At 47.9% G+C, this 22,653-nt stretch overlaps 1 protein-coding gene across 3 annotated transcripts in view; it reads right to left on the bottom strand.

Annotated features, from left to right (window-relative positions):
* Positions 1-22,653, bottom strand: part of CPEB1 (cytoplasmic polyadenylation element binding protein 1) — an 89,388-nt gene that overhangs the window by 5,019 nt on the left and 61,716 nt on the right. The window contains exons 3-8 of one of the 3 annotated variants that reach the window (XM_047086831.1): positions 19,891-20,082; positions 7,744-7,970; positions 5,768-6,020; positions 3,699-3,812; positions 3,342-3,446; positions 2,315-2,451 (exon numbers count right to left, since the gene is read on the bottom strand). In XM_047086831.1, the coding sequence (XP_046942787.1) occupies positions 2,315-2,451; positions 3,342-3,446; positions 3,699-3,812; positions 5,768-6,020; positions 7,744-7,970; positions 19,891-20,082 (1,028 nt within the window). Of the gene's footprint in view, positions 1-2,314; positions 2,452-3,341; positions 3,447-3,698; positions 3,813-5,767; positions 6,021-7,743; positions 7,971-19,890; positions 20,083-22,653 lie in introns of those variants that run through there. The other 2 variants (XM_047086833.1, XM_047086832.1) reach the window with 2 other exon arrangements.

Here is a 22,653-nt window from a genome sequence, read left to right on the forward strand (position 1 = left end):
CTGGGTCCTTTACCTCTGAGTCCCCTGAGCCTAGAACAAACTCTGGCATAGCAGGTAGAGAACTCCACAAGGAAGGGAGCGGACAGACGAATGCTGTTTTTGGAAAGGTAGATCTGTGACAATCCAACAAGTCTCAAAGCAGAAAGAGACCGGAGGCAGAAACCAGTAGCTGGGAGGACAGGTGAGAAAGACGTGGAGGCGGCTGGTGGCACTGGGCACACAACAGGCCAAGACCAAGAAGATTCTTCAACAGAGGGGTCAGACCGCCTGGGCATGGTGGGAAAGCGAAGAATCGGCGCTGATGGGGTCCAGGCCTAAAAGACCTTAATGAGCATCTGACTGGGGGGAGCTCACTTCACTGGAAGATGAAAAGCCAATTTTGCTTCTTCCACCCCCATGGACAAGTATCACAGTCTTGGTCTATATCCCAAGGGCCAGCAAGCTTTCCAAGCTTTTCCTTACACTGAACACAAGAGTCTAGGATTATAGGGCATCCTCAAGAAAGGCCCCATGGGAAGGTGGGGCTCATGGAGGACATGAGTCTGGGTCTAAAAGTGAGAAGAGAGCCACAGGAGTGAGTCGTTTAAGTGACAGGGAGAGATGAGAAGAGGAGGGAGTTCAATGCCGACCGCACTGGGGGCAGGGAGGGGACACAAGGAAGTTAAGTGTCTGAGAGGAAAGGAGAGCCAGGACAGCCTACAGCCAGCATATCAGAGACAGACATGTAATCACTGCAAGGGGATGCGGCAGAACAGGAGACAAGGAAGTTGTCAGCAGGGGCACGGAGGCGGCTCAGGGGGTCTGTGGTATGGCCGTGGCAGCCTCTCCCTGTGAAAGCAGGGGACAGGGACGAAGGAGCGTGTTAACCAAGCCCTGGAGTGTAACAAGGTGGGAGAGCAACACGGGCCCCACACAGCGACAAGACAGCAGTGCCGCACTGAGGAAAGCAGTGTGGTGGGTCTCTGTGCAGCAGGAAGACAAACTTACCCTGTCACTAAGAATGTGAACTAATACCAGGAAACATCTATAAAACAAAGAGTCAGCTTTGTTACTTCCATTATTTATTTTAAATCCGATGTGACCATCTCAGTAGCTCCCCCTCCGCCCTTTACCCTACAGATTTTACTTTCTGGAGTTTTAGGGTTCACAGCAAAACTGAGCTGACAGTACAGAGTCCCCATATCCTTGCCGCCTCACCGCATGCACAGCCTCCCCTGATATTAGCATCCCCCACCAGAGAGGTACCTTTGCTACAAGCAGTGAACCTTTATCAATACATCACTAGCTCCCAAGTCCATGGTTTACATTAGAGTTCAGTCTTGGTGTCTGTTGTACATTCTAGGAGTTTCCACAAATGTGTGATGACATGATTGCACCATTACAACAGAGTAGTTTCACTGCCCTAAAAATCCCCTGTGCTCCACCTATGCATCCCTCCCTTCCCTCTGACCCCTGGCAACTGATCTTTTTATTAAAATAGGCACTTCACGTTTCCCTTGTATAGACAAGGAAATGAAGTTTCAGATATATTAAATATCTAGTCCAGTGTCACCAAAGTGATGTTCTCTGGAACCACATTAAAAAAAAACACCACCACTGATTCCTCGACGCCAAACTTCCTCTGACAAGTGGTTTTCAAGCATCAACTGCTAGAACCATTGGGGAGCGTGGTCCAAAGTGGAGAATCTGTAGCTCCTCCCAAACTGATTCAGTAAGTCTGAGACAGGGCTCAGGAACGTGCAGTGAGGGCTGCAGGTAGAGTACCTATGCTAGAGACCCATGATGCTCAGGGCACAGGCAGACACGGCCAGGAGCAGGAGAGGCAAAAGGAGAGAGAAGTGTATGGAGGAACGTACACAGCTAATGAAGCCCCGAATGGGAGTGCAGAGGTGATCCACAGATGGTGTGGGCCAAAGAGGAATTTACCCACCAGAGACAGGAAGGTTGCAAGGCACAGCCTGAGAGCAGGTCTAGGGAGAAACAGCTGTAGATTATCAGTTAAACCCAAGTGGAGAAAGCTGTTGTTTTCATTTCTAAGACTAGAGGTTTGGGACACAAGTGTTGGCTGGAGTAAGGGCTGGGACACAGCCTGATCACCACAGGCAGGAGCACACATACACCATTGAGGACCAAAGATTTTTGTTTTTCTAACACAACAGAGTATCTTGCTGTATTTACTGTAAAACAGGAGGAGCAGCCTTTTGGCCGAAACAAGAATCCTCATCCAGCAGCCTGCATATTCACCCACCTGTGGGAGACCCACTGCCTCATGCACCAACTACCCCGACCCAGAGAGGACCCCGGGCTAACACACCTCCTTGCAGCGCATCCTTCGGCTGGACATCTTGAAGTAATATTCACTTAGGCCATCTGGGCTCAGCGGGTCATGAGAGCAAGCCTGAAGCAAGGCCCGGACAGACTTCTCTAGTTCGAAGACCAGATACACATACCCTATTTCCAATAAAAAGAGAAACTGCATTAACATCCCTCAGGTGGTTACTCCTCAGTCTTGGTTTTGCAGTAGGGAGTGTTGTCCAGGAGAAAGAGTCTCACGTGTAAAACACATTTCTGTCCCACTCCTGCAGAGTCTCTGAATGGAAGCACTTTGCTGTGTCAGATGGCCAGGCCATGGGAGGGAGAAGCACATCGTCTCCCACCTGAGTGAAGGAAGGGACCAGCAAGGTGGGACACAGGATCCCATCATAACCACGCAGCCATCCGTCCCAGGGCACACAGCATGTTCTGGTCAGCAGAGCCAGGCTGTCCTGGGGGCAGGATGGAGGGCAGGTCTGTGGCCAGCCTGCTGGGCCATGGAGATATTGCTTTAAAAGCCTAGTTAGACCAGTGGTTCAGTTCATCGGAACATTTTCAGTGAAGATGGGGCAGAGTGAAAATAGCACCTGCTCCTTTCTACAGGGAAGGGATCTCATTTCAGACCAGTGAGGAGTCAGATGCTTGGTCCTCATTCCTGCCAACTCCAAAGGGATCTCAGAATTAGGTCAGGCAACAATGTAACTGGGCAAGAAAGGCAGGCAAAGGAAAGCTTTTCAGACGCCTCATTTTGAGAGGAAAGTAGCTGCCGGGGTTCAGGTTTGGAGGGAAGTGCACGAGGAAGTTTCCCAGACAGCTCCAACTGCAGTGTCAATGTGGACTGATGGAACATTAGCTCAGAGGAAGCAGAAGGACGTGCCAGGTTGAAGAGAAGTGCTGTCAGCCCAAAGTTCTGTGCTCGGGAGTGCCCAAACCATGTTACCAGCATGCGGCTGGGACATACCAGCATCCCTCAGTGCAATTACATACTAGGGAGGGGAAAAAAAAATCTCCTACCATGTCTGTATTACCTTTAGGCATATTACCTTTGGGAGGACACCGGGGGTGCTTGCCATCCTTACCAGGCCACTCCACACTCAAAGAGCCAAACACACGGAAGGTGTTAATCAATCCAGCTGCAAAGAGATGGAAAAGAATGGCAGAAACTGAGGCACCACTCTCCCCAGGAAGGTCCAAGCACAGGATCACCGGCATTCTTCCCCCAGACTTCCCTCCCTTGACAAACAATTCGGAAGTGATCTTGGGTCCCAGGTGATGGGTGTAAGTACCAGACAGAAGCAATATGGGAGCCACAGGTTTAGGTCCAAGTTTAATGCTCTAGAGAGACATGCCCCACCCTCAAGTAGGAGGTCTCAGAGGCAGCTCACCTTCCGTAATATCCCAAGGAACACCTCCTAGGAACACTTTGCAGGAGTAGATGGGGTTCTTATAGTTCCGGGGAGGAAGCTGGCCGCTCCAGGTACAGGTTGCTTCATTCACAGCTTTGGTTGACAACAGAGATGACAAAGAGAGAAAGAAACCGGTCAGAGTCAACAAAGTCATTGCTCCTTTCTGGGACGAACTCATCTGGGGAGAGCTACACAGGCCACAGTCCTAGCCTGGCTGCTGGGAGAACATCCACCAGTATTTGGAAAGGCAAGGAACCTTACGCCTCATCAAACCAGTTGGCCCAGTAGGACAACTCTAAACCACTACTTCTGTCTCCACTAGAACAGAGAGGAAAGGCAAAGCAGCTATGTAGGGTAAAAATGATCACAACCCAAGCTATTTTCAAACATATAACTGATAAGCTAACCACAAAGCAGTTTTACCTAGTCATGGCTTACAACACTAATTGATTTAAATTTCTAATTACTTTAAAATAAACAGAGCAATCTTGTATACAATGTTCTACAGACTTACTGGTCCAAACTGGCCTTCTCCCTAAATATTCAAATAAGGAACATTCTATTGTTCTCCTGTCTGCACTCTGAACTCATCAGTCACAGAAGTCAGGACCACTGCCAGTAAAAACCACCACTAGCAACCCAAAGACAAGAACGTCTCAACCGCTCCCTGCATCAGAACCATGTCCCATCACTGCCAGAGCTGTCTCCATGGCACCTGGACAGACACTGGACCTTCCTTGACGCCAACACTGTAAGATAATGTTGATTTTTCCCCAACTACTCTGCTTCCTGTTTATACCAAATCCAAGTTTGTCTAAACCCATTGTGAAGTTTCTCTGACAACACCCCATTAAGAAACCTTTCTTGCTGGACAGAGTAGGAACTATCTTCTGTGTGGCCTGTTCTGGTAACTTCTAGAGGCCTCTTTGTTCTTGGCCTCTCAGCTCAGCCTTCTCTCTTTAATCATGCCCCCCACTCAGTCTGTGCCTTTCCAGATCAGGGACTAGTCTCAGTGGGGACTTGCTAATCCTTGCCCATTTTACTCCTTCGGCAATGGGGCGGATAGCCAGTGAAATGAACCATCATTTCCATTCAGGACAATGACGTGGAAGCTCATTCCTTAAAAGGCCAATGTGTTGCTACGCCAAGAACTTGGGCACCATCAGCAATATTTCGCAAACAAAAACATAAATCAATATAATGGCCTCATCCAAGAGTAAGGTAATGTCATTCCAAAAACAATGGCATTAGTACAAACATGGGTTGCCAAAACCATTATGTGAACAGGGCAGCAGGACTATCAGAGGAGAATGAGATCAGGCCCAGCTCCGTGACTGGAAAGACAGACATCTGAAGCCACCAGAAACAAATGGATGGAGAAACTCAACACTCACTTATAGTCCTCAACTCCAGAACCTTAGAAGAGCAGTTGGTGAACAACACCTCCCTGAAGCTTTAGTCAAGAATGACTTATTAAGACCCATTTACTTCCGAACTACTGGTAAAAGATGAAGAATAGACTCAATACATGTTTAAGGTCATTTAAATGACAGAAGCTAAGGGTTCCTGAGAGAACCTAAGGGTTCCTTACCTTAGAGGCTGACACGTGGACCCATTACCCAACAGAGCATCCCTCAGGGGAAGAGAGCTCCAGCAGGGGTTATGTCTGACAGGTCTTTGAATTAGAAAGGGGAGAGGTAGACAAAATTCTGGGCATCACTTCCAGGATTCCTCCTGAAGACACCCACCCATGAAACAATCAAAAGCAACACTAGTACTCAGCCAGTCTCCACAAAAGAGCGCAACTGGGAAATGGGTCCAACTCTGTATGAGCACAGCCTCTTTCCTCTCTGCTCAGCCTCAAAGAAGTTCCTGAGTTTTTGTCCCATTAGCACTCACTCCACAGAAGAGACCATTCTTTGCAGATCCAGAGACCTCAACACATGACCAAGTCCTCTTCTGGACAGTTCAGTCTGTGAACTAAGGTCACTTACTCTCTGTGCCCAGAATGAGGCCTCAGACCCCCACAGGGTGACAGCCACACTCACCTGCAGCTTGCCGGTGCAGCCTGGCCTCTCTCTCTATGCTGAAGGGGTCTTTGGGAGCTTCGAGGAGGTCCCAGGATGGCCACACAGAAGCTCCAGGCCATCTCTTTGATGCACTGGTTGGGGAGGGGCTGACTGCAGCGAGAGCAGCTTGCTCTTGGTCCATCCGGGACCCAACCCCCATCTTTAAAGGGTCTCTGGCACCACCCCCTGTCAGGGACAGGAAGGGCAGAGGAGGGGAAATGCGAAGGCTTGACTGGGGGAGGAAAAAGGAAGATATAGGTTTTTAAAGGACGGTTTTGTTATAAAATAATCACACTACAGAAATTATGAAAAAAATACCATATAGCTCTGACATTTTCTTTCAGACTTTCTTCCCATGCATTTTTAAGATTATACTGAGTTTAAGATTATACTGAACTTAAACAAATTCTTTTCTCCCAACTCAACTTTTTTTTTCATATTGCCAGGCAGTCTTCATAACAATTTTTAATTAATTTATGATATTCTATTTAGGGAACAAGCTACGTTTCACTAACCTATTCCCCTGTTAAACATTCAGACACATTCCAAGTTTTCAGGATTATAAATAAAAACCTGAAGTATGTATAGCTTCTTCTAATTTTGTGTTGGTTTTGTTTTTGTCCGATTCCTACATGGAGAATGCCAAAATGCTTTCTATAAGGGTTCCATGTTCTATCAGAAATGTGGAAGAGTAGGGGTTTCACTATAAGCCTGTGTCAAGGCTCTATTACTAACTTAAGCAGGTAAAAATAATACTGCGTTATCAAAAAAACCAAATGACTCAATATTTCCTATATAGAGGCTTTGCCTCTATCTACCTCTTCTGTGAGCTGTCTGCCCGTATCCCTTCATTGGCCTTTGGGGTAGGGTATCTGAGAAAGTTCTTCAAACAAAATCCCAAACTATTAAGTCAGTTATGAAGTAAATTTCCAAGACTGAGCTCCATCTAAATTAACATAAATAGAACTAGAAGCATCTAACCCCATTTTATAGGGGAATAAACTACAGCCCAGAGCATTGAAGGGACCTGCTTGTGGTTACCCTTCTGGAAACATGGCCTAAACATAAAACCAACAAGCAGTGGAAACAAGGCCAGCTCTCATATTCTAGGACAGGCTGACAGGTGACAAGGTGGGTCCTCCTAAAAGGTCATGCTATGGATGGGAAACTAGCCACATCCAACGTTGCCAATCCTGGACAGAGAAGAGCAGAGGGCAGGAAAATAAGCCTTCTTATTTGTTCAACAGTCAGGTGGGGAGTGGGGTTGGCAGCACAGAAAGTCAGGCTCAGAAGGCTCCTGATATTGCATTTTGTTTTAGGATGCTTTCTCACTGCCATGCCCATATACTTACTTCTACTGTCCCCTATTCTTCATCTATTCTAATCCACCTGCCAGCTCCACTTAGCACTGGTGCCACACACGTCACACGTAGCCATGGATAAGGAGCATGTAGTACATAAATTAACTCAAGGCAACATTTAACAGATTCATCACAGCCTCAGATTGAGACGTGGCCTGGGTCAGTAAAGAGAATGTGGGAGCTACAGTCAGTCTGATCTGGATGGAAATCCTAGCTGATAATTACTAATGCAATTTTTAAAACCATTTAAAAATTTTGAGGTAAAACATGTAAAAGTACATAAACCATACACATAGTTTCAAGGCTAAAGAAAATGACCAAGCAGGTCAAGAAACAGAGCAACGCCAAGACTCCCAAATTAACTTTTGAAATTAACTATTTCTCCAAACTCTTGGAAGTATCTTGTGAAAAGGGACTTGGCAGCTGGGGTCCTGAAACGGATCGCTCCGTGAGCACACAAGGCATCCTCCTCTCCACTGAGAAGTTCCATACATGCACACAGTGGCCTCCACCTCCTGCCTGCATTCTGGCAGACACACTTCCCTTTTTACACTCACTTGCCTTGCCCACCCCACTCCCCAACAAGTTACGTACAATCAAATCTGAGAGATGATCCGATCCAGAACTGAAGCCACTGGTGTCTGAGTCAGAGGGGCTGCTAGAACGTGAGTCCAAGATGGGCCGGGTGTCTAGGCGGGATCCTCTAACTGAGGGTGCTGGAAACTTGTCCACCAAGTCAGATCCAAGGGGGTCTAGAGGCAGGAAGCTCAAGGGGGGTTTCCCCAGGACATTGCCCAGTGGGTTGTGGAGCATGCTCAGTACTAGGAGAAAAAGAAATAAGGAGGTCTCATGACCTCTTCGTTTTCTTCCCAGTCAACAGTCCTTCCCTTTTCTCCCACCCAACAAGATACACAAAGGCACAACCTTGGAAACATGGCAGAACCATCACTAGAGTATAACAAGTAGACAAATCTCCAACACCTACCACAGCCAACCAGGGCCCATTAGAGGTAGTTACAGGACAGCTTTTTGAAGACCAAAGTCCTTGCTGTGACAGCAGCAGCAAAACTGCTCTCTGCCACCCAGACTTAAGGGTCAGTAACAGTATCTGGGAAATATGCCAATGGGGACCCTGGTCACAGCTGCTATTAATATCTGAATACACACATCCATGTTGCCTCAGGAGACACCTTCAGAACCATTAGGAAGCCCAAGCCACACTCCCTCCTTACTGCCTGCCAACACATTTATTCAAAGAATTCCCACCTTTTTTTTTTTTTTAATGTTTACTTTTGAGAGAGCACAAGTGGGGGAGGGGCACAGAGAGGAGGAGACACAGAATGTGAAGCAGGCTCCAGGCTCTGAGCTGTCAGCATAGAGCCTGATGTGAGGCTTGAACCCACGCACCGTGAGACCATGACTTGAAGTCGGACACCTAACCAACTGAGCCACTCAGGCGCCCCAAGAATTCTTACCTAACACTATATAGCTAAAATATACAATTTCAGGACACATCCCACAAGTCTGGTTCAGAAGGAGCATGTCTTCTTGCCGGAGAAGTTCCCTTATGCCATGTTCCTGCATATACAGACTCTCTCCTATACACCCTGAACTTCAGACACTGAGGATGGAGCAGAATGACAGATGGTTAAGCCCACTCTGGCTTAAGATAAACCTGGAATGGAACCCGAGGTCAGCACCACCTCTCCATGGCTGTGTGCTCGGGGAAGCAGAGTCCTCGTTTTCTCACAGTCATCACGAGTGGAGCACCAACTATTTCATAATACCATCAGGAAGGTTCAGTAACTAGACAGCAGATGGCAAGTGCTCAGCAGAGCAGTGCCCAGCACACGGTAAACATTTAAATACCGAACATCAAAAAAAGAGTGAAGCAAAGGCCAGAAGAGATGAGAGAGGTAAAGTGGACAGAAGAGAACATTTTTCCACCCATGGCCTTGAAGAATTAAGGAATCCAAAGGAAAGCACACCTTTCTATCCATGAGGAGGAGGAATAAACGCGTTTGCCACGGAGCATGGTGGCACGAAGGCTAGGGAAGAAGCATTAATCCGATACCGTTTCCATCTGAAGAAAGGGGAAAACAGCCACCCCAAATGGCTGTGAGGTGAAACCAAAGTAACGTGCTGAAGTGTGCATAAGTGCTTCATAGATGGTGGCTGTGACTGGCTCCCCTCACTGGTCAGGGAGTGAAACACAGGTCACCAGGGTGGGTTTCCTCTCCGGTTCCAAGCTAGACTGAATGCCTGCTGGGGGCTGTGCTGAGTCCCAAGAGGCAGGAATAAACCTCTCCAAACATGAAGTCAAAGTGAAAGCATGCTTCCAGGGAACCAGACACACATGCCATTCAGGACAGAGTGCATGTGCCAGATGACACCAGCCCGCTCTCTCTTTTAGCCAAATGGCCTCCCTTTCAGATAAAGATAAGGCAAATGTATCTTTAAATGCAGAGGATACTGCGGATGTGTGTATTTTATTCTGACAAATACATCCTTGAATTTTAAAGAAACTGTTATACTGGTTTCCAAAGGGGGTGTATCATTTTACATTTCCCCCTGCAATGATGAGGGTTTCAGTCCCTCCGCATCCTGGCCAATACCTGTTATGACCAGTCTTTTTAATTCTAGCCAGTTTAATAGGCATGTGTGTTGAGGATGGGGGAAGCTGTACCATATACAGCAAGGAGTCCATTACTTTATTACTTTGTGTTTTTAAGGAAACATTCTTTTAACTAGGCCTTTGAAAGCAGTTTCCTAAGCACAAGCTTATAACTGTATGTTGAAAGTGTCTCTCAACGCTTGGACTCTGACATCCACCAGAAATAGTCCTTGTCAAAATTCTCAAATACTCTTGACAAGCCCCTCCCTCATTGAAACACAAAATCAAAGCCCCTGAGCTCATGTCCTGAGAAGGCAGGAGGTGTGAAGATTTATTCCAGGCTCCTTCCGGGTGCTGCAAAACCTGGCATAAAACCTCTGGAAACCAACGGATCATATACATCGGCCTTACACGTGGTACCAATGCCCTGGAGGATCTCCTCTTTCTTCACATTTTACAAACCCAAGTTCACAGGGTGCTGAATAATGAGGTAGTAATCAAATTACACAGACCTTTGAAAAACAAGTTAGAGCACTGAGACTTCATCCTATAGGCACCTGGCAGATACTGAAGAGCTTCTAGGGGGATGACAAAGGAGGCTGATCGGGTAAACTCAGCAAGGCCACACCTGCACCCAGGGCCCAACCCAGAGAGACAGCACTTAAACTCGACGGGCCCTTCTCTCCACTGGACCCACACGGGGCTATGAAGGAGGAAACAAGACAAGAGCTGATGGAAAGAGCAACACAGGAGGTGAGTGACGGGTCATGTAGTACAGGTGAAAGACCAAAGCAGGTCAACAGAGTTGAAGCAAATGGAAAACCAGCAATTTCAATGTGCTGACAGCTACAATAGGGGTGAAGCAGCAGACAGGATGAACAGTGAGGACTGAGCTTTCAGGATGGTAAGATAATGTGTGACCACCGACTGGCTGATGTGCAGTGTGGAGTCTAAAAAATTGGCTAGGTCGCCCATATGGGTATCAAAGGGACTCATGGTGATAACTGAGCCTGGGGTTAAAATAAACAAATATAAAACAAATACTGACATCTTCAGAGAAGAAGAGGACTGGGAAACTAGTAATGAGGAACAGAAAGAATGACCCTGAGATAAATGGTAAATTCAGCTTGGAAGAATGTCTATCTTCCACTGGACAAAGCAGTACCCTCAAGGAAAAGCCCTCAGCAAGTGCAGAGGTTAGAGGGAGCACTCACCAGAGAGCAACAAGACAGAAAGCAGTGTGCTAACCCTGGGAAAAGGGGTAGCACAGTAGGGAGCTCTAGAAGTTGTCAAGGGAAAATGCAGAATAAGGCAGCATGCAGAAAAAAGCTCAAGGGAGGATGGCTGGCCCAGAGGGCTTGTGTCTGGGGCTATCAAGGACAACAAATCGAGGCCATAGTAACTGAGTCTTTCACCCAAGGTTTTTAAGAAAAAAAACACGTGCATTTGAAAGAGTCAAAAAGCAAACTGGGTGCCACTGGAGACCACTTTCATCATTCATGTCAATTTCCATTCACTACTGTGGTGGTGCCTCCGTTCTACAAGCCACAAATTCATCCACCTCAACTCACATGCAATTTTTTCTTAACCACGCCCACAAAGATATCTGGAGGCTTTGTCAAATTCCCATGTCAAAGCTAGGAATTAGGTCTATAGCACTCCTCTAAATGTGATAATATACCTGGTCTAAAAAGATAAAGGCATGACAACCCATGTTGGCCACTAATGAACTCCACTTCCTTAAATGCCCATGGCTCATAGTCAATCGTCTGTTCTACAATCTGGACCAGGTTCCATCAACCTCCTACTACTTGCTAATAGCAACTTCCATTTACTGCACATATAGCATGTGCTAGACACTTTGTTAGAAGCACTTCTACCTGAAGGTAAATAATCTTCACTGAATCCTAAGAAGTGAGTACTATTACCCCATCTTAAAGAGAGGATCAAGGATCAAGGCTCAAAGGGCAAGCATCTGTATAAGTAACAGCTAGTGAATGACAGAGTGGGACCTAATTCTGATTCTGAGTTGTATCTCCTATAATGCACCATTCACTAGCTACCTTTAATACTCAGGACTTACATCTTTTTGTCTTCATGTTCTTGACACTTCTCTTTGTTCAAATTCCTTTTAAGACCATCAACTACTGACAAAGCTCTCTCGCCTACCAAAGGTCAGTGCCTTGGGATCTAAATCATCCAGGCCTTGAAACTTCTCTAGAACCTTGCCACTGTAGGAACTCATTAAAAATGCAACGTGGGCCCCACTCCAGACCTACTGAATCAGAACCTGCGCTCTGAACAAGATCCCCAGGAGGTCGGTGTGCACATTAAAGTGTGAGAAGCACTCATCTAAAAAAACCTGAGGCTTGCTACATCACTCTTCTAATCAGTTCCCCTTACCATGCCCCAAAAACCTTTGATATATCATTATTTCTGCAGGTTAAACACAGCTCTTACAGCATAATGGCAACTAATACCTAAAAGAAAAAAAGCAAGGCGGCTATAGGACATTTCCCAAAGAGTCTGGTCTCGGGAAACACTAGTTGGGTGCAGGGTGAGTAGGGAGGACAGAGGGAGAGTGACAGTAAGCAGGAACAAACATAGAGTATAAAAGAGCGGTATAGATTGTGGTAATATAGTCTCAGAAAGAGTGATGACCGGAACAAGGCGAACATTGTGAAAAATATTCAAGACAACCAAAATTCTCTGTAAGCTCATACTGAGCAAAAACCAAGGGAGGTAGGGCCTACTGCTTGGGGCAGACACCACCTGCTAAGACAGAAGAAGGAAGAGGAAAGTGCTATGAAGGATCCAACTGGGTTACCTGACAAAACTGGACTATGAACAACAGTTTAAATATTAGATCAACTTTAAGTTGAATGGAGTTGAGAACTGTTTTGTCACTTATGAACATATTTAAGTACAATAATGCGCAAATAATAAAGGTAAATGTCAACAATAAGAGAATCTGGGGACGCCTGGGTGGCTCAGTCAGTCAGCTGGTCAGCTCGAGTCATGATCTCACATTGCAGTTCATGGGATTGATCCCCCTGTCAGGCTCTGTGCGCCGATACCACAGAGCTTGTTTGGGATTTTCTCTTTCCCTGCCCATCCCCTGGTTATGCAGGCTCGCTCGCTCTCTCTCAAAATAAACAAACTTAAAAATAAAAAAATAATAGAATCCAGATAAAGGAAATACATGTATTCCTGGTATAACTTTGTAACTTCTGTAAATGTGAAATTATTCCCAAACAAAAAGGCTTTTTTAAATGACACGAAGTGAAACTAGCCCGTTCCCGTTTGACTTTCTCTGCCTCTTTCAAGGTAACCGGATCTAACCGGAAAAGGAGAATCAAGCACAAGTAACAGGGCCTAGAATCCCCAGGGGGTGGGGAATGGTAACTAAGTACCTTTGGAGTCTCTGCCTATAAGAAATAATCTTCTTTTAAACAAGCTTTTTAAAGCCTCAAAAACATTTGTATGGATATTTGCAGGCACACATGTGGACAAAGTTCTGCCTTCTCAACCAACCATGCCAAGCCACTCCGACAGTAATTAACTCAACATCTGGCAGAGAGCAGGTGATCAGTATTTGCTGGGCAGTACTAAAAGGAAAGAAACATCACATCCCTTAGAGCCAGTATGCTCACTGAGGCCGCACCCTTTCGATCAAGGTTATTCAACTCAAGGACACAATACTGACCTAGCAGCAACTCAGAACTGGAGCAAAAAAATCTTAGCTCATCCCAACCCAGCCCATCACCAAAACAGAGGTTGAGAGAAGTAGAGTTACTTGTCACATCAAATTGTGACAATACTCCTTCCACTAGTTTCAAATACTTTCTTCGAAGAGAACTAAGTATATATAGGTACAGGCTGAAGAGAGCCTACTCTGCGCTTGAGGAAGGGCAGGACAGGAGAAGCACCTCCCTGCTCAATCCTTCCGGTAACCTGCTGGGACCCTCACAGCTATGTGTACATACTTCCACATTCAAGTACTAAAAGCAGGAAAGAGTGCTTCACTGAAAACTATCCTAACCACACAGAAGAAAAAGGGAAAGGGACAATGTCATTTAGCAGACAAAAAATCAGGATGCCCCAGGATTCACACACCTGGGTCACATCAGAACCTCCACTGCAGCAGTTTCCTGCAAATGTTACATTGGGAGGGCCAAGAATACAGTAGGAGTTTGATTAGAAGATATGGGGAAGGCAAAAAAACCTAGTATCAACAGGCTTATGATTTTCCACGTGGTTTGAGATTTCCTTCAACCCAAAGAAGGAGCTAGGTTTCTAGAAACTGTCACCTGTGGTCAGATTCCCTAGAGTGACCTGAGTGTCCCTATACAGTCTACTCACATGGCACCTGAGCAGGTAGTTCTTTGAGTATCTACAGATCAAAGGAAAAGCTTCTAGGGAAGATGGAACCTCATTTCAAGAGATGGAACCTGTCCTACTCCTGGCTCAGCCCATGACACCATACTTCCCCTGGTGTGACTAACACTGATTCCCACTAGCTGGGAATCAGGAGGGAAGGAGCCAAAAAGCTAGCAATCCATGGTTTCCCTCTTCGTAACTTGAAGTAGTAAGTATATCTACTAGAAAGGCACGCTCTTTAAGCTACACAATCTAAAATCCAGGGCAAGTGCTAGGTCATTTATGCTGCAGGTCAGTATCTTGAAGTCCACTCCCCATCACAGGGCACAGAGCTTCCCCAAGGCCAGATGTCAAGCATTAACCTATATGGCTTGGGGGCTGGTAAGTGTGGAGAGAAGTCCATAGTCACTTTTCAATGGGATCCAGGGCCCTAGACCTTTGCTCTACTCCTGAACTCCACAACTCAGGGACCGTAGGAAGTCTGACGTTTACCAAGTACCTCCAGCCCTGGTGGCCAAGCATATGGCACTTGTATCTTCCAAAAGTGACTAAGAAAAGCAGTGTGCTCTTCTTGGAGCAGAGGCACCATTCACCACTCACATGCTGGCAGGAATTAGGATCAGCTACAGACAGCTCTCAGGGAAGTCACGGGGAAGAGAAGACCTGGCAGAGGGTTCCAGCTCATTAATGCTACCTCAGAGGGTACAAGAGACCAAATCAGCAGGAATATTTTTAGACCGATTGTTAACTTTCTCCACTTTCACCCTTCTATGCCAGCTCCTGTGGGTTTTTACAGCTGAGTCACTGTTCGAATTTTCTGAAGCCTTCCCCAAGAGTACAAAGTCACCCAGAGCCTGATGGTGGCAGCAGCAAGAGTTTGGAACTGTATGTGGGTATTGCCAAGACCCTGAGTTCGAGCTCAGCTTCGGGAGAGACTAGGCCCAAGACATCAGAGTCAGATGCCTGCTAACTCCTGGGAGTAATCATGGAAAAAACCCACACCAGGAGCCATTATTTCTAGCTTGAGATTTAGGGCCACATACTTGGAACCCTTCCTTCTCTCTCCCAACCCTTAGCTCTAGGTTGTTTGTGCTCAAAATCCATCTGAAGGCACACAGATAGGAAGTGGGAGGGCAGCACTCATTCCAGGTATAACAACAGACTGCTCTTTGCCTGGAACCCCAACCCTGCAGTCTACACCACACTCCAATTCAGGTGGTAGGCTATCATTTGAGTGTGAGCTGCCTTCACTGACCCTGGATCCCACAGACGCAATGTGGCACCCAACAGAGCCTTTCTCCTCTAGAGAGAGGAGATGACTGCACAAATTTCATTACCTGAAGAAACGACATACCCAAGTCCCACGTAAGGTCAGCACACATGCTCCCCCTGTACCCAATTTCTTTCCTGCCTAGGAGGCACCCTATTATCATACTGCTTCCCAGGCCCTCCCTCATCTCTGCACTAAATGCTATTTCTCAGTAGACTTCCTGAGTCCACGATAGAACTCCTGTTCCAGTGTATGACAAAATTTTCTGTAAATGCATCTTCGTGCCCTAGAAACTATGGAGGTTCAGAGATACTGATCTCTGAAGAATCCATCCATCCAGCTGATCAAAACACGTGGGAGGCAGAAGAATGGGAGAGACCTTGACTGAACTCTGCAGTTCAAAACTACCCAGGATTAACAACACAGTGGCTCGACATTCATCGTTCATTCAACAGATACTTATTAAAAAGCCATGAGCCAGGTGCTGTGTTGCATGCTGGGGACACAGTAGTGGAGAAGTGGATGGTTGAAGGAGATCTGCAGGAGCGGAACTTGGTCCAGGCCAAGAAGTCCATGTTCCACAGATGAGGAGCCCAACTCTGTTTTGAGTATCACCTCAGAAAGGCTGTTTTGGAAGTATAGCAGCAGCAAAATCAAAATGCCGAGGGTCCCCCCTCACTCCAGGCTGATCCAGCCTGCCCACCAACAGGGAGCCTGCAAGTAACACAGCATGGGAACATACCATTCATAACCTGACTGGTTAGCAGTCAGGGCAGAAACCAGAGAAGGTGGACAGGTTAATCCCCTGGGGACTTCTAAAGGACAGTAGGAGAAAACAGGGCATGGCCTCTGGCATCCTCAGACAGAACATCTGGTCTACCCACTGGGCTTCGATACAAGGCAGTCATTAAGAGTCCCTGCTTCCAGGCCTCCCCAAAGTAGATTCTCAGTCACCCCCTTCATGCTGAGTAATACTCCCTGCAACAGAGTCCCCAGGGGGAAGTCAGGGAGACAGATCCATTGGGTGGGCACAGCTCATGAGCTGAGACTCAGGTAGAGGGGAGTCAGAACTGTCTACGGCACACTGTAGCTTTGAGGGGTCTCAGCTAGGGAATACATCACCTCTGGATGGACAGCCCCAGGGCAGTATGTGGAAATACCTTAACATAGGTGTTCTTGTCCAACACGTTAAGAGTTCTGCTCACAGGAACACAGGTGTAATAGAAAGCACAAGAGTTTTGGAACCAAAGAGCACTGTGAGTTCTGGCAGTTGTGTGACTTCTGGTACTTCACAACCTGTGACCTTACCTACCCATCTTTATGATAGAAGTAATGACTACCCATTTCATGGGATTATACAAGCATTAAAGTCACGTGATGGACTTCACATAGGAAGCGGTCAACAACTGGTAGTTATTAGTCATTCCATCCCCCATCCCAAGATACTGAGGACAGCTTTCGTGGTTCTACTGTTCTATTACGGGACTTCAGACACACTACAAGGACAACAAAGGTAGTGCTGGACACATGCCACTGGGGTCTCAGGGAAAAACCAATGTCTAACGTTCATCTTTCTCCAAAAGGCTTTCTTCCCAGCAAGAGGTGAGGCCTCAGGGTAGGCCCAGTCTTTCTAGAAGGAGGGACCCCACAAAGCGCCATAACCAAACCGATGCTGGCCTTGCAGGCACTAATCTCAAAACCAGATTCCACCCCAGGGGCTTCAAAAGCAGGCCTCTGAGGCCAATGGAGCCCATGTAGCAGAAGGATCCTAGCCCCCTAAGAAAGGTCTCCATGTACCAGTCTCATGCTGAGAACCCAGTTAAAAGTTGTCCCTGTGAAAAAAAAAAAAAAATCCTTAGTGGAAAAAATGGAAGCCCCTGTCGTAGCAACTATCACACTGCCTTTGGTATACCTTCTCATCTGTTTACCCTTGGTAGCTACAGGGATTTGTAAGGGCAACAATTTTATTCATCGATGGACCTCCAGAGCCTAATCTAGTACCTGGCACATAGCCAGGGCTCAATGCTTGCTGAATACATTTAACCAAGATTTTCAGGTAAGAGCCCTGCCATCTTCCTCCCCTACCCCCAACACTGATGAACACATACAATGGCAGAAGGTGGTCAGTGATGAAGCCACAGCTGCCTGGGGCAATGTGTCACCAAGCAGAGCCCAAGGAGCAAGCCTGCACCTGTGCTCCACAAAACACAGCATGGATAACTCCCAGACTGCCCAGAGATGTTGAAACACCTCCCTCCCTCCCTAAAGAAAACTGAGCTAGTTGGTCTTCAGAAGGGAAGGCAGTGTAGGCACTGGAATGTGGGCCGCATGTTCCCGCATTGCTGGCAAGGGTGCCCGATCTGGCACTGCAGCTGGCTGGTGGGAGGGCTGCATCCTACTCCAGTAGGCAGTACCCTCGTGTGGGCTGAGAAGGCCCAGAGCTCAGGGAAAAGAAGAGAGATGGCCGTCATCATAGCTCCAAAATTCGAGGACATCACGGATGTGAGGGATGGGTGTGTCCTTAACCCTCAGAAAGGAAGACACGGCCACACTAACCCTGCCCATAGCCAGATGACAGCACTGGGGCAGCCCTCTGGTCCCTGTGAATGCTAGGGCCACAGACTGCAGTCCCTCCCTGATCCACAAAATCATGTGATATTTATCACTGATGTGCCTGAGATGAAAGGTGAAGAAATAAATTCATCCCCACTCTGGAGACAAATAGCTACAAGCACAGGACTTTCAGGCAGCAAGGAAGCTGGAGGAATTACGACTGGGTCCAAGCTGTTTTTTTACAGCCTAATTTCACAGTAACTTTCAGGCTACGCTCTCCAAGCCCCAACCTGCGCCCTCCTGCAACCTGTGTGCGGTAGTACTTTTCAGAAGGACCCTTGTAGCTAACAGAGACCAGAGCCAAAGAAGGGCCACGCCCCAATCTGACACCAGTGAGAGATAGTGCCTTAGTCAAACACTGGTCACCACAGACAGGTGCCCACCTCCTACATAAGCTCTTCTGTTTTCTGCTCAGATACAGTGGGAATGAGGACAAGGTCAGCTTCACAGGCCATCTGGGTCAACTTCAGAGTACCACATAAAAGAAGCAACCATGGCCTTCCAGCCAAGATCTCCAGGCACAGGATGCCACACTTCCTTGCCCCAGGGCAGTTACCAATCTTTCTGGAAAAACCTGAGTCAACTGAAGGCCAGTACTTCAAGAAATTCTACCTTAACCCAGAGGTAGTTACTTAGACAAAGCTCTTCCCCATCCTCAAATCAAAAAAAAAAAAAAAAAAAAAAAAAAATCCAACCCCTACCCCCAATCAAATGGGATAATGCCAACAGACAACAGTCCCGGGCTCTGCAAAGCATTCTAAAAAAAGACCTGCGGCCAAATAGGGTGGAGGCCAGAGAAATCAGCAAGACGGTACCTGGCTACCATGACTGCCAGTTTCTGGAGCTGAGGAGGTGAGGGAAGGATGGCAGGCTCAGTGAATCCCACGGTCAGCACCAATAGGAAATGGCTGCCCCCCACTAACTTTCCATGTTCCCTAAGTATCTGCTGCTATTCTTTTTATTAAGGTATAATGTACATAAAGCAAAATACATGGGTTTTAAGTTACCTATAGTATTTCTGAAGTTCCCATTTCTTCCTGAACACTCCAAGATTTGGTTGGGTCTGGCCAACCCTCCCCCGTGTACAAGAGGGAAAGAAACGGGCACTGGGAAGTTCTCAGCAGAAGCAGTTCACGGGGTTGGCCTGGAAGCCCCTTCAGGCTGTCCCCATCAAATCCTCCCAAGGCAACAAGGGGTCCTAAAGGGGAGTGGCTCTTCCTCCATCCATTTGGTTACCCTTCACACAAAGAAAAACAAAGCCTCCGCAGCTGAGAGTTACTCCACCCCACTGACCCTGCCTGTCCCTTTCCAGGGTCAATGTTCTTACCCGTATGTTAAAGCCAATTCCAATATTCTAATACCACCCAGCCACACTGGAGGTTAAAATTACTCCCTTGCCATGATTTAGGGACTCACCCATCCTCATATACAGGTCCCTAGTTATAAAAACCACTGAGAAACAGAATCTGGACATCCAGGGATCAGCCCCTGAAGTCCCCTCCCCCACTGAAAAGTGTTTTGCTTCATCATCTCCAAAACAGGCCTGGGCACTCGGGGGGTTAGCTGGATCTTTTCTGCATAAGACTGTCACCTTGGGGACCTTTCTCAGGGCCACCCCAGGTGCACACTAACAACTCCAGGGAATTTATCAGGGTAAGTGGAAAAGCCATGCCTGCCTTTACGAGCAACCATCTGTCCTGCCACGCTCACAGCCAGCATTTCCATCTCTTGCAAAACAGCTCCATGTTGTATTGGGGGGGGGGGAGGTGATGCAAAGGGGAAGAGAACAACTGTTGCTGTGGATGTCTCTGCTCACCACCCCATGCGTCCCCCTCCCCCAGCCAACTCATTTTCTGGCACTCACCCGAGTGTGTGCTGCTCTGGGCTGAGGAATCGGAGTCCTGGGTGCTCCAGGGTCGGTCCCAGCCTGTGAGACTGAGGGACTGCAGGCCAAGGCACAAGTCATTTGCATCTGGGAGGCCCCGGGAAGAATCTTGCGCAGAGGTGGGGAAAAGCATCCTGCTCGTAACTGTTTCTTCTGAGTCCTGGAAGTCTGCTTTGAACAGGAGGACAGCAGAAACCCCAGAGTTAAGGGCTGTTTTCCCCAGTATTATCAACAATAAATATTAATAATAATAGTTTCCCCGAGCTCAAGGAGCAGACATCCAAGTCGGCCGGATGCTGCGGCCGCTGCCTCTGCACTTTTGGGGGCGTCAGAGCAAGAGCGGTTGCCATACAGCCCCCCTCCCCACATACACACCCCTATCCCGTCTGCATTACAGACTGGGCCAGCATGTGATCAGGCTGCTGATGCTTCCCGCTGCCAGTGACATCAGCCGGCTGAGCTGTGCAATAGAAAGCGGCATCATCCCTCACAGAATGGGGGAGGAGCAGGAGGGGACGACAGGGAGGAGACTTGCCTCCCCGGGAAAAGATAGCACAACAGCTACTTGGAACAGTCCGGGTGCAGTGCCGGTAAGTCAGGGTTCCGAGGCAGCGCCCTCCGGTCTCCAGCAATGGTGGCCAAGCGGCCCTGAGGCACGACTGAAGTCCTCTCCGCTGACAGCAAAGCCAAAGCAGTGACTGCCTGCTTGTGTAGCTCTGCCCTCCTGCCCCTCCCTTCCCCTCCCTCTGCTCTCCACCCCCAAACCCAAAAACACTCTAGTCCTGGATTCTCTCCAGCTGCTTGCTCAAGCCCTGGTTTTGCAGCCCAATGCAAAGCTTCACAATCCTGCTAGCAAAAATCTATGTGCTCCAAGTGGCCCCTGAGCAGCACCCTGACACAGCAGTGTTTACCACTGAGGGATGGAGTAACCTTCAGAAAACACTGCATACTGGGACCCTGGGAAACAACACCTGGTGCTCCAGGCTTGTCTGGAGCACATCACAGAGAAAAGGGGTCAGCTTCAGCAGAGGGAAGGGAGTCGCCAGGCTGCCCTCGTATGTCCCACCACCCACAGGCCAGAGTAAGCTCTGCCCTGACCAGGACAATCCCTGTCCCTGGTTCCTCTCGCCCCAACAGGATGGGCATGAGTCATGAGCAGCTCTGTCAGGTCCAGCCTCCCTTCCCTCGGGCGGCCGGACATAGGGACAGACTGAGGCAACACTGCTAAACAGTTCAGACAGACAGAAAGAAAAGCAACAGTCCCAGTGCTATTCTGCCCCTTCAGAAATCCAGTGCTCAGGAGCTCCCACCAGCCGGCCCTGCCAACGCCCTGTCTCCGGCCTTCCAGGAGCACTCTGAGCCTCCCAGCTAGCCAGCTGGGAGGCTCACCGATGCCTCTGGCTGCTGGGGCCTTCACTCAGGGGTCCTGCTCAGGACCAAGGCCCCACTTCTGTGACCACTCACAGCTCCAGCAACAAAGTACAGCTCTGCCCAGATATTCTGGAACCTCCGCCATTTCCTCTTTGGTGACGTGCTCTCCCGTATCAGTCCTCTGCCATCATGACCTGTAGTCACAAGGCCTCCTCCCCAGAAAAGAGGGTAGAGAGCAAAGGTCCCAGCCTCAGCAGGCAGGCTGCTCACACCTAAACCATGCTGGTGGCAGTACTCCGCCTCACCTGTTCTCCCATGTCATACGGGCAGTGACCAATATAGACAGGGTCCCAGGTGGGCAGAGGCAAGAAAAAATACCATTAGCCACAGGATAAACTAGCGAGAACCACCTGCAGTACATACCCCTATGTCCTTGGGCACTCAGGCAGAGCTGAGAGGGGAGAAATGACCAGTCTGTGGGAGAGACTCCTCCCATTAGAGGTGGTTTTTTCTTTTTCTTTTTCCCTTCCTTTTTCTTTAGAGCTTTGCTGCTGTGTCATCCATCCACGTTATTCCTGTCTGGCTATAGATACTCTGCTTGCTCCCTGTCTGTGTTTGTTAAAACCTTGTTCACCACTGCACCATGTTGGTATTGTTCCCACCCCAGAACACTCCCTCCTGCTTCTCTAGGTCCACCCTCACACAAGCTAAGGACAAACTTTAAAAATAATCTACATATACTAACTACAAAAACAATGCTGCCTTTAAAAACATCTATATTTCAGTACCTGTGCCCACTAAACCAGCTATCTATATAGTCCCTTCCACCCCACAGCGAGGCCACCTCTGCCTAGACACAACTGCCCCCACCCCACCCTGACCTCTAAAATGAGGGTATCTGTGTGCATGACTACCCCCATGCCTCTGGCAGGAAGGATCTAATCATCGACTGTACTCTTGCTGCCCAAAGTCTAGTGAGGAAGACCAGCAACATCAGCATCACCAGGAGTTTGTTATAAATACACAATCTCAGCACCCCCGAGATCTATGGAATTGACCTGCATTTTAACAAGATTACCAGCTGATATGTATGCACACACCAGTTTGAGCAATAGTATCTATACAACTTCCATAACCTTCCCATCCCAAGCTGACAGACCCAGGCTTCAGCAGCAGGGCTGTTTAAGGATACTGATGGCTACGTGCATCCAGCTCTGTGACCTGAACACAACTCTACTTTCACTCCCAGCATCCCCACCATAGGCATCACATCACCTCTATCCTTATCCAGACATCCCCCAGCCCACATTCTCTTCCAGAAAAAGGCTTTCACAACCACTGCAGGGTTCCTTCACTAGATCCTAAAATCAA

This window comes from Lynx rufus, unplaced genomic scaffold (assembly GCF_022079265.1).
Source record: "Lynx rufus isolate CCGP_SWC_20201006 ecotype Redwood Valley unplaced genomic scaffold, mLynRuf1.p SCAF_21, whole genome shotgun sequence".
Classification (NCBI taxonomy): Eukaryota; Metazoa; Chordata; class Mammalia; order Carnivora; family Felidae; genus Lynx; species Lynx rufus.